The sequence below is a fragment of the Oreochromis niloticus genome, linkage group LG8 (genome assembly GCF_001858045.2).
Source record: "Oreochromis niloticus isolate F11D_XX linkage group LG8, O_niloticus_UMD_NMBU, whole genome shotgun sequence".
NCBI lineage: Eukaryota > Metazoa > Chordata > Actinopteri > Cichliformes > Cichlidae > Oreochromis > Oreochromis niloticus.
The window spans coordinates 3,250,594-3,266,210 of record NC_031973.2 but is presented as its reverse complement, the minus strand read 5'-3'; the positions used below and the strand labels follow the sequence as shown (position 1 = coordinate 3,266,210).

Here is a 15,617-nt window from a genome sequence, read left to right as displayed (position 1 = left end):
GTTTTAATAAATCCACAACAGAGAAAGATTTTACCGTGGTCCACATATGTGCGCCTGCTCTATATTTGTGTGGCTGTTGGCTGAGTGGGCTCTGGTCGGTATGAGTGGGATGGAGCCACATTTGCTTGGATTTGTAAGCCCTGGATTGTGGGCCGGGGAATCCCACACATCACGATCTGAGAGCTGCTGAATGGGGATGTATTTAAATAAAAGAGACAGAAGCAGAAGATAACAGAAGATAAGTGCGAAAGAGGACAGTCGTGCCTTTTCTTTTCGGCAACACCTTTTTTTTCTCCTTTAGTGAGACAGAGCAGATATTTAAGAGCAGCTTGTAGACCAGATAATAAAGTGGCACCGTGGATCTCTACCAGAACAGACTTATTTTGTTTTGTTCATCACATCCGATTAGAGCGAGTCCCGAGGAAACCAAACTGCAGACAGTTAGTGGAAATCAATCAGGCATGTTTGGTCTTCACTGGAGCAAACAGCAGCCTTCCCACTGTCAGCGAGGCTATTGATTTACTCCTGTGTGAATATTCAATCCACACAATTAGTTTCCGTAATTGAATGTGAGCTGCCATTATGTTTGCTGACATCCAACCTATTCTGAAGTATAATTGTACACAAATTAATTAAGACATTGATTATTAATCATGGGTTGTTTGAGAACTAAACAAAGCTGGAAGCTTAAGACTGAAGTCAGGTGTGAAGTGGCAAAAATGATGGCCTGAGACTAAAACAATGACAACAACAACAACACAAAGCATTTAACCACTAAACTTATCCAGTCTTTTGTTGCCCCTGCTACAAATTTCTGGCATTTAATCGGAAATAAGCATATAGCCCTTTTAAAAATAGTCTCACTTAGTACATTTGGTTTGCTGAAGGTTGTTCCTTTACACATACTTTTGACATTTTTTTTAAAAAAACTGGCTTGTACTTGAGGCTGGGATTCAAACCACAAAATAAACATCTATGAGATGTGGCGTTTTTGGCAGGATGGTATTATTCTAAATATGAAACCGCTCATGAGCTTTCATATGAGATCAATGCAGATTCTGGATCTGAAAATGAAGCCCATTTAACCATGCAGTCTTGATAAAAACCAGTGGGGAGTGTTGGGGTTCAGAGATTCTTTTATTGCTGCCATATAACCTGCCTTATGATAAATGCATTAATAACATGTTTTACAGTATTATTTTATCAGTAATATTGTTTACAGGGTTCATATTGCATTGAATATGTTTGTTATCACATTCATTCTATTCACAGGTTGAGTTCAGTTTATACACATTGCATATCTGTGCTTGTTTAGAGTTGATGTTCCATCCAAGAGGGTTTTAAGCTTCACTGGTGAGAGTGTCCAGGTGATACATGTTGAGGGAAGATGAGAACATAGCAGGTTAATTGCATGCATGCTTACAATACACATTAAATCTAGCAACAGGCCTGAGCGAAGGCCCAAGTGTCTTCTGCTTCTTTTTGAGACCTGCGCCAATTCTGTTTACTTAGTGATTGATGACGAGGGTCAATTATTAGCTCTTAACGATCCTGAAGCTTGAAGTTTATTACCTTAAAAGGCAGGTGTTATAGAAAAGAGAAGTTATATGTCTGTTTATAGTTATTAAGATGTACAAGATGTACTCTTGTCTGTAAACAATGTATTTTTGACCTGTATTGACGTGTATGTGTGGGCGTTAATTTTCTATGCTATAAAACCAGCATTCAATGTATTTTTGTCAGAGGAAGACATATGCTGATGTTTCCTCTCCTGTGTTAATAAACTCATCGTTTGATTGCACTTGTCTGGTGCCTCCGTCGTTTGTTGTCTGGTCTGCAGTTGATCGATCTCGCTTCAGGAGCAACACATCTGGTTGCAAATGGGAGGCCTGATTGTATGGAAGTCTACGGGTAAACAGTCGTTGGCTCCTTTGGTCTTTGATCTCATGAATTTACAGGCTGACAATTTTCCAGACAAATTTATGTTCTCAGTCACTTATTATTTTTTTTACACGGCATGATCTTTATATGTCAGCTATGGTCTCTATCAGTGTCAAAAAGGTAAATAAAACAGGGAACAAATTAGGGTGGGCTCACCTTATAACAGATGACCTGTCACTGCATGAGCATGCAGTGACGGTTTACAGATATAAGACAGATTTACCTCATTTTCATGACCTCTGGTTTCAAAAAAGCTAAGATTGGACTGTGATGACATTCACAGTGGTATATCCGTGGCTTATGATATGAAGCTGTATCCATGTGGCTTCAATCAGCATACCTGAAAGCAACAGCCCAGAAGGAATGCTTTTCCAATGTATTTTTGTACATTTTAAGCATTTAAAACATTTTAGTGAGCTAATTAGTGATTTAGAGACATTTTATTCATAAAGCTGGGGGCTTTTCATCCTTTTATTAGACAGCCAAAAATGGAGAGATGATAGGAAGTGAAAGGCAACTGAAAGGGGAACACAGGAAATAGTGTAAAAATTAAGTGACTAGTCAGAATTCAGAAACAAAGTACTTAAAATTATCCTTTAGTACTGGGGCCTTTAAATAAACTTGTTGAAAATGACATTTCACTTCAGTAAAGTTCTGCATGTGTGTATATTCAGTACAGTGGGGGTGTAATCAGGTAGGCAAGACTCCGGGTGGGCAGGATACACATACACACCTACATACCTGAAGCATTTATTCAGCAGCATTTCATGTGAAGCCTACTCATCGTCCTCTCAGGCTTTTTCTCTCAGCTTTAGATCCACGTCTGTGATTCATCAGCAAGCGCGGCGCTCTGACATTCAGTCTGTGCACCGCCCACTCCCACACACCTCCGAAAAGGCTTGTAGTGCACAGTCAGAATGGATTCAGTCCATTCAAAAAAAACAAAAACAAAAAAACCCAGTGTGAAGTGGACAAAGGCAATTCAGGCTATTTCAGACTCGTCAATACATCGGCTTTGTCGGAGAGAATGGTTCAAGGTTAGATATGGGAACATTTAATGTCTCCCTATCTATCTGATGCTTTGTCCTTAGCTGAATGAGCTTCAATCACCTTCAGAACAATAGCAGAGCAAGGTCATGGTGTGCCTGTACTTTTCATCTGAGTCATACATGCTAGAAGCCACAGAATGGGGGGGGCGGGGTTAAAAGGTTTTAACAGATTCATTACGTGTTTTTTTTTCTTTGTTTTTCTAATATTAAGAGTTCAAAGGCCTTTAATCTTTAATATTGATTCAAAAATATGACAAATCAGGTTGCAAATGATAAAACAGACCATTCATTGAGATTTATAATAGCACAGATCATTAAACTTGTGCCTCCTACTCTGATGAAATTAAAGAGGATTGTGAGGGCTCGTCAACAGTCTCCCCTTCTTTTATAGCACTGATGAAATGCCAATCGTTACTAAAGATAAATCATGCAATTTTATACAATTCAGTAAAGCACTACACCTCTGTACCCCCATTAGCACCACACTGTGCTATTAAAGTTTTCAATATCTTAACATTGACATAAGGCTTAAACAATGTAGGTATGCAAATGATTGGATAACAATTCTCAGTTTTTTACTGTCAGCAGAGCCTTTTTCATCCCACATGGACGCACAAGCATTACTGTCATTTAATCCTTAAAGTGATCTGTGCAGGACATTCAAGCTCCTCCACACCAAAGCAGGAAACAAATTTCTTTGTATTGCATCATGTGACCCATTTCCCCTTGTGTGATGTGGGAAATAGGTTGGAAACAGGTGAAGTGAATACCTGTCAGTATTCACAGATGGATATCCATGGGGGGAGGGGTTATATAAAGGAGCAAGTTAACATTTTCTCCTCAGGGTCAGGACATCTCCAGTAGAGTGTTCCTCTATCAACAGTGGTCGAAGGAAGGAACAGAAGGCACATGGGGAATGAAAGCTGGCCCATATGGTCCAATCCAACACATGGATCTACTCAAATTCCTGAAAGACTTCATGCTGGTTCTGACAGAAAGGTGTCATAGTGCACAGTGAATCACAGTTTGCTGTGTATGGGGATGCAGAGCTGCAGACCAGTCCGGCTGCCTGTGCTGACCCCTGTCCACTGCTAAAAACACCAACAAAGTGCACGCAAACATGAACTGGACCACAGACTAGTGCAAGAAGGTGGCCTCATTTGGTGAATCACATTTTCTTTCATATCACATGGATGGCTGGGTGCATGGATATTGCTGACCTGGGGAAAACTTGGCACCAGCATTTCACCATGGAAAGAAGACAAGTCGGTGGAGGCAATGTTCTGCTGGGAAACCTTGAGATGCTACTTCTACCTAAGCATGGTTGAAAATGGCCTTTATTTGTATAGCGCTTTACACACCCAGTCATCCACCCATTCACACAGGTGTGTGGCAAGCTACATTGTAGCCACAGCCACCCTGGGGCGCACTGACAGAGGTGAGGCTGCCGGACACTGGTGCCACCGGGCCCTCTGACCACCACCAGCAGGCAACGGGTGAAGTGTCTTGCCCAAGGACACAACGACCGAGACTGTCCAAGCCGGGGCTCGAACCAGCAACCTTCCGATTACAAGGCGAACTCCCAACTCTTGAGCCACGATCGCCCCACCATGTACCTTCTTTCAGAGGAACAGAATTCCCTGATGGCCTCTTTCAGCATGATAATCCAACTTGCCACAAAAAACTGGTTCAGGAATGGTTTGAGGAGCACAACAAGTTTGAGGTGTTGACTTGACCTCCATATTTCCCAGACTTTAATCCAATTGGGCATCTCTGGGATGTGCTGGACCCCAGCACACCTTCAGGCATCTAGTTAAGTCCATGCCTTGACAGGTTAGGGCTGTTTTGGGAGCAAATAGGGGACCAACATAATGCTATCCCTGATTGGTATATATTTAGAAAAATAAGGTGGTCGAAAATATTACATTTTAGCTACAAGATAACTTTCATCTGGATATGAGAGGGAAGCCCCACAGTAAACTGTGTACCTAATTCGGTTTTATTTACATAGCACCAGTTCAAAACAGTCATCTCAAGGTCCTTATGTAAGGACCCTACAAAATTAGAGACCGAAGCTCAGTGATCAAAGAATCCCTCATAAGAAGCATTTGGAGATAGTGGAGAGAAGGACTCCCATTTTTTTTCCAAACATGTAGAGATCACCTGCCTCGGTCAGTTGTGAAGTGAGGAAAGAGAAAACTGGAGCATGGAGACCAGCAGCTTAACTCTGCTGCCACCTTGTGTTCACTCACTGAATAACAATCTGAACAGTGATTTACAGGCAGTGAGACAACGAACGACAATAAAAAAAAACAAAAACACTTTTATTGTAAAAAGAATATATAGAGGTACAATTTCTGAGGCCATTTTAAGACAAGCAGTTTGCAGCAGGACTGACGAATCACAGCCTGTCAGTATTAGTCATCAGTGTTTCTGTCTGTGAGATTAACTGATTTACAGATTAGTTAGCTGGATCTTCAAAGATGCACAAGCTTTAAGCCTTCTGGATCTAGGCCACCCTTCTTGCTCCACTTTAAAATGAATATGTAAGAAAATCTAAAGCATCATACGCACACACTGAAATAATTAGTTTTGATAATACTTGATGGGTAAAGCCCCAGGTTCTGTCAAGTTATTACCTTGAAGAGATTACCAGCTGTTGTCTGGGCGTCAGAGGTAAGCCCACAGACGATATGATTAGCCCTTTCTCCAATGACACTGAACTAATCCACAAGGGGAGCAAGGAATTAGATTAGTTAAGCTGCTTGAAAAGGGGTCAGACTGAGAGAATATTCTGTAAAACTGATGCAAATAGTTTTCTTTGTTTTGTATTTTTTGGGGGGGTACTTTAGGGTGGGTTGAGTAACTCAGAAAGCAAAGCCAGGCAAAGAGAAGGCCTTTACGGTAAGAGAAAGACACCAAAGACAGAGAAAATGTTATGTTTCTGTTATACCTGCTTTAAAGGATCAGTTCACTCAAATCACAAGAAAAACAACTTACCCCTCGATCCTGTTGCTAAATGCAAATGTTTTATAAGCAAAGATTTTTAAAAACTAGCAGAAATTAGATCTAATCATCCCTTTTTGCAATCACAAATAAGTTATTAGATGGAAGAAAAATGTCTCTATGTGAACTTGTCAGAGACCAGTGATGGTCAGAGCTGTTGGCAATAGCTTCCCAGGCTTGTTTCTCTATTATTACATTGACTGATCACTGATCCATCATCTGAAAATGAGAGAAAACAGGAGCAGGGTGTTTCTGTCAGATGGTGTGAGTTTAAGTTTATGTAACTGTATGTTTGCAGAGATGCTTGTTTTGCTTTCCTCAAGTTTTTGTTTCACCAGCTGTGTGCGTTTGTTGCAGGGAGGCCGAGTGGGAGATTTTACACAGATAAAAACAGGCTGAGTGCATTAGTAGAACGATATATATATCAAAGAAAGTAAAGAGCCAGGCAAATGTTAGGGTAAATAATGTGATGCCATATGTGAAGGAGGCTCTGTTCATGGTGAAAGTTGGAAATTAACTCCTCCGCCACTTTGTTTTATGTGTTTAGGTCATAAGGGTAGACCATTTACTCCATTTACTCCAACTTGCTCAGGCTGTACAGGTATCAGTTACTGGTGAGCACACGGAGGGCAAACACGATGACAGGAAGGTGGATCAGATCGCCAGATCACAGCACCATCATAACGTCTCTTCTGCATTTTAACCCCTCCCTCACAGGACAAACGACAGAACATATATATATATTCTATAGCAGGAAAAAAGCAATTTAATCTCAGCTGGATTTTCTGCAGCTGTAAAGCAAAAAAAGCATGGCAGCACAGAACTGGATGCACTGAGGTAAATGTGTGTTTCTGTAATTTGGGTGAACTGGCTCTTTAAAAACATTACCCATCAGGTGAAGAAATTTAGAGGGAGGAATTAAAATGACATATATACATAGCTTTAGGTCACTGTCTGTCAAATGACTGATGGTAAACACAGAGAACTAATCAAACAAAGGTTAGGCACGATTATCTGATCTCACAGGTCTTCATGGTTCAAATCAGCATTTGTGACTGCAGTGAACCGGTCCTGACTCACTTCACGTGTGAACCTGCAGCCCATGAGGAGAAGCAGCCACTGGATGGGGTGGAGGAGGCCCGGTTATCTGAGACTGGCTGCCATCTTTGGGTCTTTGAGCAGCCAGCTGCTGTCGGCTGAAGGTCCTCAGTCGTGCTCCTACAAAGCAAGCGCCTCTCGCTCCGGTTTCTTCTTGGGACGCTCCCGCTCTGAAACAAAGAGATTCAGAGAGAAAGAAGCAGGGTGAGGGACCGCAGAGTCGTGACATGCTAAATCTTTTATAGGTAATGTTACAGCATTTTAGTATGCTTTAGTGCTTGCTATTGTTTGCATACCATGTCCACCAGTTATCTGAAGTTTTGTAAGTTTTGTTAACCAATGTATTATTTTATGCTGCAAACTTTTTCCTCTGCTGAGACTAGTTTATTTTATTGAACTTTACTTACCAAAATTGTTTTATTCTGTATTGTTATTTTTTTTTTTTAATCTCACTGCACTGAACTCATTTTTATGCAAAAATAAAACCCAAGTTCATTTTTCTTGAAGCCTGACCTGACAGCAGACACAACATCACCTTCATCTTGTCCAATAACATAAAACACACAACCTGGACCTGCTGTGAGATCACAGATCAAGTGCAGAAAGCTCACAGACCCAACAATGCAGAAATAAAACTGAGGTTTCAGCCACACAGGCCTAGAGACGGGTCAACGAACATATGGCAACCACTTGTTGCTTTTTTTTCTTTTTCTTTTTCTTCTTCTTACGCAACCAGTTGTTGCTAAGGAAAAATTTGTATTTTCTGAATGGTTGACGAGCATTTGCTGGACATTTGCCGTCGGTAGAGTGAAACTGGATGCAAAGAAGCACATGGTGCTGCCCCAAAAACCAAAACCCCCTTATGGCTTCTTGTCAACCAGTTAAAGAATTACAAACTTCTCTGTAGCGACCAGATGTTAGGTGTCACTGACCAGGCCTAATACAGATTATACATGTACATGTATAAAGTATCTACTGAGTACTAATCGTGCTGCAGTGACCATAGAGTATGTAATCTTGAAGAAACTCTGCCTATGAACTAACAAGGCTACCAAGATTCTTCACATATATACTCGGATTGATTAAAACATTTACTTCAAATAAAAAGTACTTTTACCTTTTATGTGTATAGAAAGTGCATGTATGTAGGTCATTTTTAGGCACGTAAATCCAATATAATGTTTTCACGCTTATATGCATGTTACACGCACATTTTAACGGTCACCAGAGTGTTTAAGCTTCAACAATTGACAGCCTTTTACTTCCTATCAGGTGTGCCTCTACCATTCCTCACCATTGACTGAGAGTCAAAGATCACAAAGATGGCAAAGAGACGGGAATCTTTCCAGACGTTTTGATTCAGCAGCGAAAGAACAATGATCAACACAAAAATCTGCAAGTAGTGGCTGCAAACAGCTGCAGGGCAGGTTTTTGCCATTTATATTAATAAAAACTTGATGCTAATAGGTGTAATAACCTCACTTTCTGAGGACCTCTCTCTTCTGAGCTTTGCATTTAAGCATCTAATAAAGCACCAACGTGACAAGAAGACACCTCATTAAAGACCTTTTTAAAGACGTGAGACAGCAGCGAGATTTAAGCTTCATCACACTGCAGTGTTTTAGTTTTAGACAGAGTGATAAGGTCACCGGGGCCCACGGTGACTCAGCACAGCCTTTTAATAAAAGCTTTCTATTTACTGACTCCTCTAAAATTACTTTCTGGTGGTGAAGTGTTTACAGTCATGGAAAGAAGATAATATTACTGAGGTTTCATCACAGCCTCTGCAATATGAAACACGATGGGAGGCGGGCTGTGGGATTTTTCTATTAAGTGTCATGCACATATTCTAAAAGTCATCAGTAGTAATAATAATAATAATAATAATAATATATTTTATTAATAGGTGCCTTTAAAGACTCTCGAGGTCATCTTACATTAGTACAACAAAATAAAAACAGAGTTATCAATGGATAATGAAAGACTTCTGGTTGGAACTTTAGTCAGTTTTGCTTTTGCTTTTTGAACAGGAATGTGAAAAACATGAGACAACAAACCTGGTTGCTCCTCCGAGGCCTCTGGAACTTCTGGCAGTTTGTCTGAAGGGACCTCAGGAAGCTCGACATCTCCCTGAGAGAAAGTTCAAAATCCAACAGGTCAGAACTCAGAATCAAAATGAAGAGCATGCTAAAATGCTTGCTAAATTTTTAATTTTTAAAGCCGATTAAACTAACCTGAGTTATTGCCTCCAGTTCAGCCAGCACAGCATCTTCATCCTCCTGAGATAAGGAGCCGGCCAGCATGTCGTCAATTTGCTGCAGAGAGACGACAAGTTTTTAAAAAGTGAAATGACTGTGGATACGAACCCAATTTTACATCTGTGAAATTTAATCTACAGAGACTGGAGAAATCCTTTTAAATTTTCACTCTCTCGACATCTACTTGCAGAATGAAGTCAAAAGAGGCTAAAGAAATAAATGAAACTGATTACCAGCTGAAAGGACCTACCCTTTGGTACTCAATGGCATCTTGAGTTTCATCCATAATCCGTTCTACTTCTTCAATTGACATCACCTGCAGTGAAAAAGAGTTGATAACGGCTCATGAATAAAAGGTGATGAATTTTAAAAGCATCTGCAGGCCACATGTCATCACCTACCTCATGCATTTTCTTCAGGCATTCATTTCCAACTTTCAGTCCATCGATGACTTTCCTTTCGATCTGGGCGAACTCCAGGTCTTGAACCTGAAATGAGGAGCACAGGGAGGAGCTGTGAGCATCACCTAAATGCTGCTGAGTGTCAGTGCAGTTCGCCAATCGCTCACCATACGCTCCAGGTTGCTTATCTGGTTCTCTGTCTTGTCCAAGAGTTGATCTTGATAGCGTTTCTTCTTCAGCAAGAGGAGAGCTTTCCTGTTCAAAAAAACAAATTAAAGCTTGTAGTAAGGAGGGAGAAATGTAAGAGATGATTGACAATTTCTAGACACATTGCCTAAAAAAAATAATCAGCGCTGCACAAAATGTCTCGTCTTCCCAAATTCTTTTTGTAACAGTCGCCGTCTTAAAAAACTCTCTTCTTTCCCATCCCATTTTCTTTCTTGCCACTATTAACTGGCTTTGGATTTACGTTTAGTTTTATGTTTAGTTTCTGATTCTCTGTCCAAGCATCGTGAGCACATGTACCAACACTGTACATGTGCTCACAGTGAGCTGCAGTAGATAACCCAGAGAAAACAAAAGGAAGGTTGATTGAAGAAGATCGGAGAGAATGTGATTTTCATCCAGTGCAGCCCTCTGTTAAACTGAATTTGGTGACAGTGAAAGGAAATATTTTTTGGATTCTTAACAGCTGGTCAGAGAAGCAAAACAACTGAAGACATCAGCTTGATTTGTGTTTTTCACTATTTATTATTTTTTAAGGATTCTGCCTGAAATAATGCAGGCCTAGCTACCCAAATAATGCATTTCAGAGTTTCTGACATAGCCTTCTCCAGCTTTTGAGACATCAATTAAAACAACATTTCAGAATTGCAGATTTCCAAACCTTATTTTTCTTCATTTTAATTTGAAGAAAATTGTCCTGTCCTGAGTATTAAGCTCCCTATTGTGCAGTATTTATATATTTCGTGCTGAGAGCTTATATGCCTTTACTCTGCTTTCAATCATTACTATGGTTTCATTGATTACACTGTACTCACTCTTTTTTGCCATCCTTCAGCAGCTGTTTGGCCAGAAACCTCTCCTTCTCCAGCTGCACATTGATCTTCTTTTGATACTGCCTGAGCTTATCTCTTTGCTGTTTGAGTTGCTGAAATGAGGAAATAGAGACATGAACAAACCATACACCTGCACTGCACTCAGATAAGCGTCAAACTAATTCACCCATACCAACTTCTTGTTGATCCAGGTTTGGAAATAGTAGCAGTCTGCACAAACTACGCAGCTATAATCTGATTATTACTGGCTGCACTTACGTTAAGGTCCTCCAGTAATATCGGCATAGAAAAACAAGTACACTACTGTGTTAGAATTTGAATGACTTATAGTGTTTGCTTAAAGGACACTTTAAAGAACGAGTCGAGGACGATTAAAGGGTTAAGTGCATTAAGACAGAAGAATAGACCCTGAATAATGATAACATTTTGAGGTTTTGCTTCATAAAATATCGCTGGGGGCTACTCGATAACCGAAGTTGTTAAATTAGCACACAATAGCTCGCTCTGTTTTACAGCACAGAATTCCAGGCTAACACTTCAGCTAGCTGTGTGACACTTACCAAAATCGCTTTGTCTTGTTCTGTCACTCGGGTTTGTTTCTTTTTTCCAAAAAGATTTCCCATCCTGGCACAGCATGCCAGCTAAAAGTCTCAACCAAAAAGCAAAAAAAGGAGGGCAAACTACTTAAATGTACAACTAAATTCAAGAGACAGACTTCTGAAGCTTCTCCTCCATTATTTGTGTAGTCATCTGTGTCCACACCCACACCAGGAAGGACGGTGTCCCGGCCGGGACAGATATTTCTGGTATGACATTTGGTTAAAGAACCCATTTAAAGCAAACGTATGACAGACCTGCCGTTATTTAACATGAAAATACTTTAAAATCACAGCTGTTTCGAGTGTAGAGCCGAGTAATCTTAAACACAGTTTAAAATAAAGAGAGCTACCAGTTTCCACTGCCCTCCAGTGGTCAGACACAGAAACTGCAGGGTGAACATACAAAACTTCCGGTGTGGACTTTCAAAGTAGAGTGACAATACAAAAAGTCAAAGTAACCTGTGATAAAGGATTAGAAATTTGGATGTTATAATTAATTAACATCCAAAAACTTCCACAGATTGAGTATTTGGAGTGTGTTAGATTTGTGTGTTTTTTGTTTTGTTTTGTTTTACAAAAGTTTGAATTTAATTTAATCTTCATGATTTAAAAAATTTCCTAATGAAAATGAAAAAAAAGCAAATTAATTCTAGATGATTGTGCCGTTCTCAAACAAATTTTTCTAGCACAGATCTAGCACCCACTGATACACTCACATTAATTATTAATAATTCAAACTCACATTTTAATAATTATGTTTTCAGTCTAACATCTTCCTGATTTATTCTAAGTCCAAACATTCAGTCACGAGCTATTTAAAAGTTTACTTTTTTTAAAACTAGGTGTGAAAGTTTGAGTACAGAGTGCAGAAAATATGTCGCATTCATGGATCAAATCAGGGTTTGGGAGTAATACACTGAAAAAAAGGAACAAGACACAAGCACACGTGATTTACAAAGAAAAAAACCCCATATACACACACACGTGAAAAAAAACCACAAGGTGAATAGAAACAAGGTACAGAGACATAAGAGGTGATTAAAAAAACAAACAAAGGATATATCTTAAATTCTGAAGGTAAGTGAATTTTTTTCTGTTGTTTTCAGAGGTGGGGTGTAATGAAATACAAATACATCATTACAGTATCATCTTGATGCATGCTCAATCATCCAGGTAAGTAAATCTCCAAAAGTTGATTCTGTTCATCTGGACGTAGCGTTTTGTGGGAGAAACGTTTCGTCACTCATCCAAGTGACTTCTTCAGCCTCAGCCGACTGCAGGTTTCCCCAATCTTATAAACAGTACATTTGCATAATGACTGAACCAGCCCAGTGAAGGAACAATGGGCAGTGAGGTCAGTTCCTTAATCATAATTATGCAAATTCCCATGACCATTGATCAACAATCACTGACCAAAACCCACTGATCAAAGAACACTGATCAATGGCCATGAGTACCATTCACAGAGAGTTCAGAGATCAAGAAACTAACATGGACCACGAAAGGGAACAAGAGAGAAAGTGATGCACACCAGAGGACTTGGGACAAGTGAACCCTGTGTCAATCAAGGAGAGACTGCAACAGTACAGAAGAGACCCACTGGAACGCAAGACCGCTACAAATATGATGTTGATGCATAATAACCAGTTACAGGCAGTGTTGGTCAAGTTACTTGAAAAAAGTAATTAGTTACTAATTACTCATTACTTCTCCAAAAAAGTAATCCCATTACTTACTGATTACTTATTTTCAAAATTAATTAGTTACTTAGTTACTTAGTTACTTTTCAAAAACATGATACACAACCTGAATACGTAATAAAGGAGATGCATAATCCATCATGTAAAATTGAATCAAATGGAAAGTTTTATTAGTTTTAATGTTATGATTATATGCACATTGCATTAAGCAAAAATTAAATTATATGCAGCTGTCTTTGACTTGAAGAAATTTTTTAACATTTAAACCGATTTTCTGCATATTCCAGCATATAAAATAAAATAATGTTTTGTGTTTACACTCGCTCTTTCAAATAGATGCAAAAAATAAATAAAATCAAAAACTCAGTGGCACTAAGTCCTGTCGCTCTTAAATCTATTTTCACCTGTTTCGCAGGAGTGGTGCCAGTGGAGGTTTGCCCGACGCTGCAGCGGTCATATCAGTGGGGGGATCCGGGGGTTTCTCTGTGAATTTCACATTCCCATGGCAGCGTGCTAGGTGCTTGCTCAGATTTGAAGTTTAATTTTTACTGTAGAAAGAAGTTTTCTTCCCAAGCAGAGTACAGCGGACGCTAATGTTTCTGTCACTTTTTATGGATTAAAATTTAAAGTAATGTCAGTACGTCCACACTTTAAACACTGCATGGTCGTACTCTCTCCATCACTCCATATTATCCATTGTTAAACTACACACATCTGTTGCTGCCACGGACGTCGCTTACGTCATTGTCATGAGACACTCTCACAAACAAAATCACGATGGTTTAGTAACACAGCGTGCTTACAGGAAAGTAACAGCAATCTAATTACTTTTTTTGCAATAGTAATCCCTTACATTACACGTTACTTGAGAAAAGTAATCGGATTACAGTAAAGCGTTACTTGTAAAATGTTACTGCCCATGTCTGGTTACAGGTAACATAATTTATTCTCCTTGAACTACCTACTGTTTTTTTCTTAAACTTTCCTGATTTCTGAAAGAAGAGACAATATAATGACAAGTAAAGAGAAAGGTGTAATATTTAGAATGATTGCTTTGTCTTAATTGAGATGCCGAGAGTACTTGCTCATGCTCAGTGTGGGAGCGTACTCCTCGCGCAATTGACTTCTAATCAGGGGGCCCACTCCGAAGTGTGTGGCTGACCCCCTTAAAGAGTTGTTAAACCACGTCTTATGGGTTTCCTTTTTTCTTTTCTTTTTTTAAAAAAAACACCCACAAGTGGAAATCCTGTATAATTTTCTTATTATCTGTTTGATTGTTATCTTGTTAGCAGTGGTTCTGTGCAGCACTGTTCGGACAAAGTGGTATTTTTATGTTTATTTTGACAATAACGTTCCACCTTAAAAATGGCAAACACTGTTAATATCCTCTCCTTTAATGTAAATGGATTAATCAGCCCACAAAAAATGTTCAAGATGCTGTCTAAACTAAAGAAAGAAATGGTTCATGTAGCCCTTCTACAGGAGACACATTTGTCAGATCAACAACACAAAAAACCACAAGAAGGTTTTCATAAGAATGTCTTTTCATCATCATACAAATCTGGGCACCGAAGCGGGATTACAATTTTTATATCATGACAGATCTCTTTTAAATATCTATCTGTTAAAAGGGATAGGGAGGGACAATATGTATTGCTAAAAGTGAGAACTGATGGTTTTCCAGTGACTATCCTCAATATATATGCACCTCCCACGAGTAACTGGGTTTTCTATAAGAACATGTTTAAGCTGATGACATCTGAAATGGAAGGACTCTTGATAAGTGGAGGGGACATGAATATACGGCTATCCAAATTAGAAAATTCTAAAACAGATATAGTAAAGCAAATATCATTAACAAGGAACATAAATTGTATTATGGATGAAACAGGAATTATTGATGTCTAGAGAGATGATAATCATTCCCAGCGGGACTTCACACATTTCTCGACTCCTCAACCTACAGAATTGATTACTTTTTCACATTTAGTAAAGACTGATATAAAGTTAAAACTTGCAATAGTGGCACAATTGACCTATCAGACCACGCTCCCATATGCCTATCAATATGTGTAAAGGAAATTCGAAACTCTACTATCTGGAGACTTATTTCTAGTGTCCTGAATGATTCCAACATTAGAGACAAATTTAATAAAGAAATTTGTCTATATTTTTAGGAAAATGAAAAGGGGGATGTGAGACCGTTCGTGCTATAGGATGCCTATAAAGCAGTTATAGGGGGCAAAATTATTGCATACACTTCCCTGATTAAAAAGCAGAAAAAAGAGAAACTTGAAAAATTACAATTGGACCTCAAGGAACTACAAAGAAAAGACAAAAATATTTTAGACAGCAAAAAAAAAATTAAATAAAAAGATTACAAAATGAAAGTGATGCAATATATTCTGAGGAAACACAGAAAAAACAAAATTATTACGAAGCAGGTGGCAAATCAATAAAGTGGCTTGCTTTTAAGCTAAGAAACTACCAAGCCGATAGTACAGTCC

The 15,617-nt window shown here is 39.1% G+C and overlaps 1 protein-coding gene across 1 annotated transcript; it reads right to left on the bottom strand.

Moving 5' to 3' along the window:
* Positions 1-5,296: 5,296 nt before the first annotated feature.
* chmp6b (charged multivesicular body protein 6b) lies at positions 5,297-11,670 on the bottom strand. The gene is made up of 8 exons (XM_003448737.5): positions 11,372-11,670; positions 10,794-10,903; positions 9,921-10,008; positions 9,754-9,840; positions 9,603-9,668; positions 9,329-9,409; positions 9,152-9,224; positions 5,297-7,264 (listed from the first exon to the last, which is right to left on the bottom strand). The coding sequence occupies exons 1-8, from the start codon at positions 11,432-11,434 to the stop codon at positions 7,215-7,217; spliced, it is 618 nt and encodes a 205-aa protein (XP_003448785.1). The 5' UTR covers positions 11,435-11,670; the 3' UTR covers positions 5,297-7,214.
* Positions 11,671-15,617: the final 3,947 nt, after the last annotated feature.

Bases quoted from the DNA above. Each gene is read 5' to 3' on its own strand.
- chmp6b (XM_003448737.5), bottom strand. From the start codon at position 11,434: ATGGGAAATCTTTTTGGAAAAAAGAAACAAACCCGAGTGACAGAACAA. The intron at 9,669-9,753 runs GTAGGTGATGAC...TTTTCACTGCAG, and splicing joins GCCTGAAGAAAATGCATGAG to GTGATGTCAATTGAAGAAGT. The intron at 9,225-9,328 runs GTTAGTTTAATC...ACTTTCTCTCAG, and splicing joins AACTGGAGGCAATAACTCAG to GGAGATGTCGAGCTTCCTGA.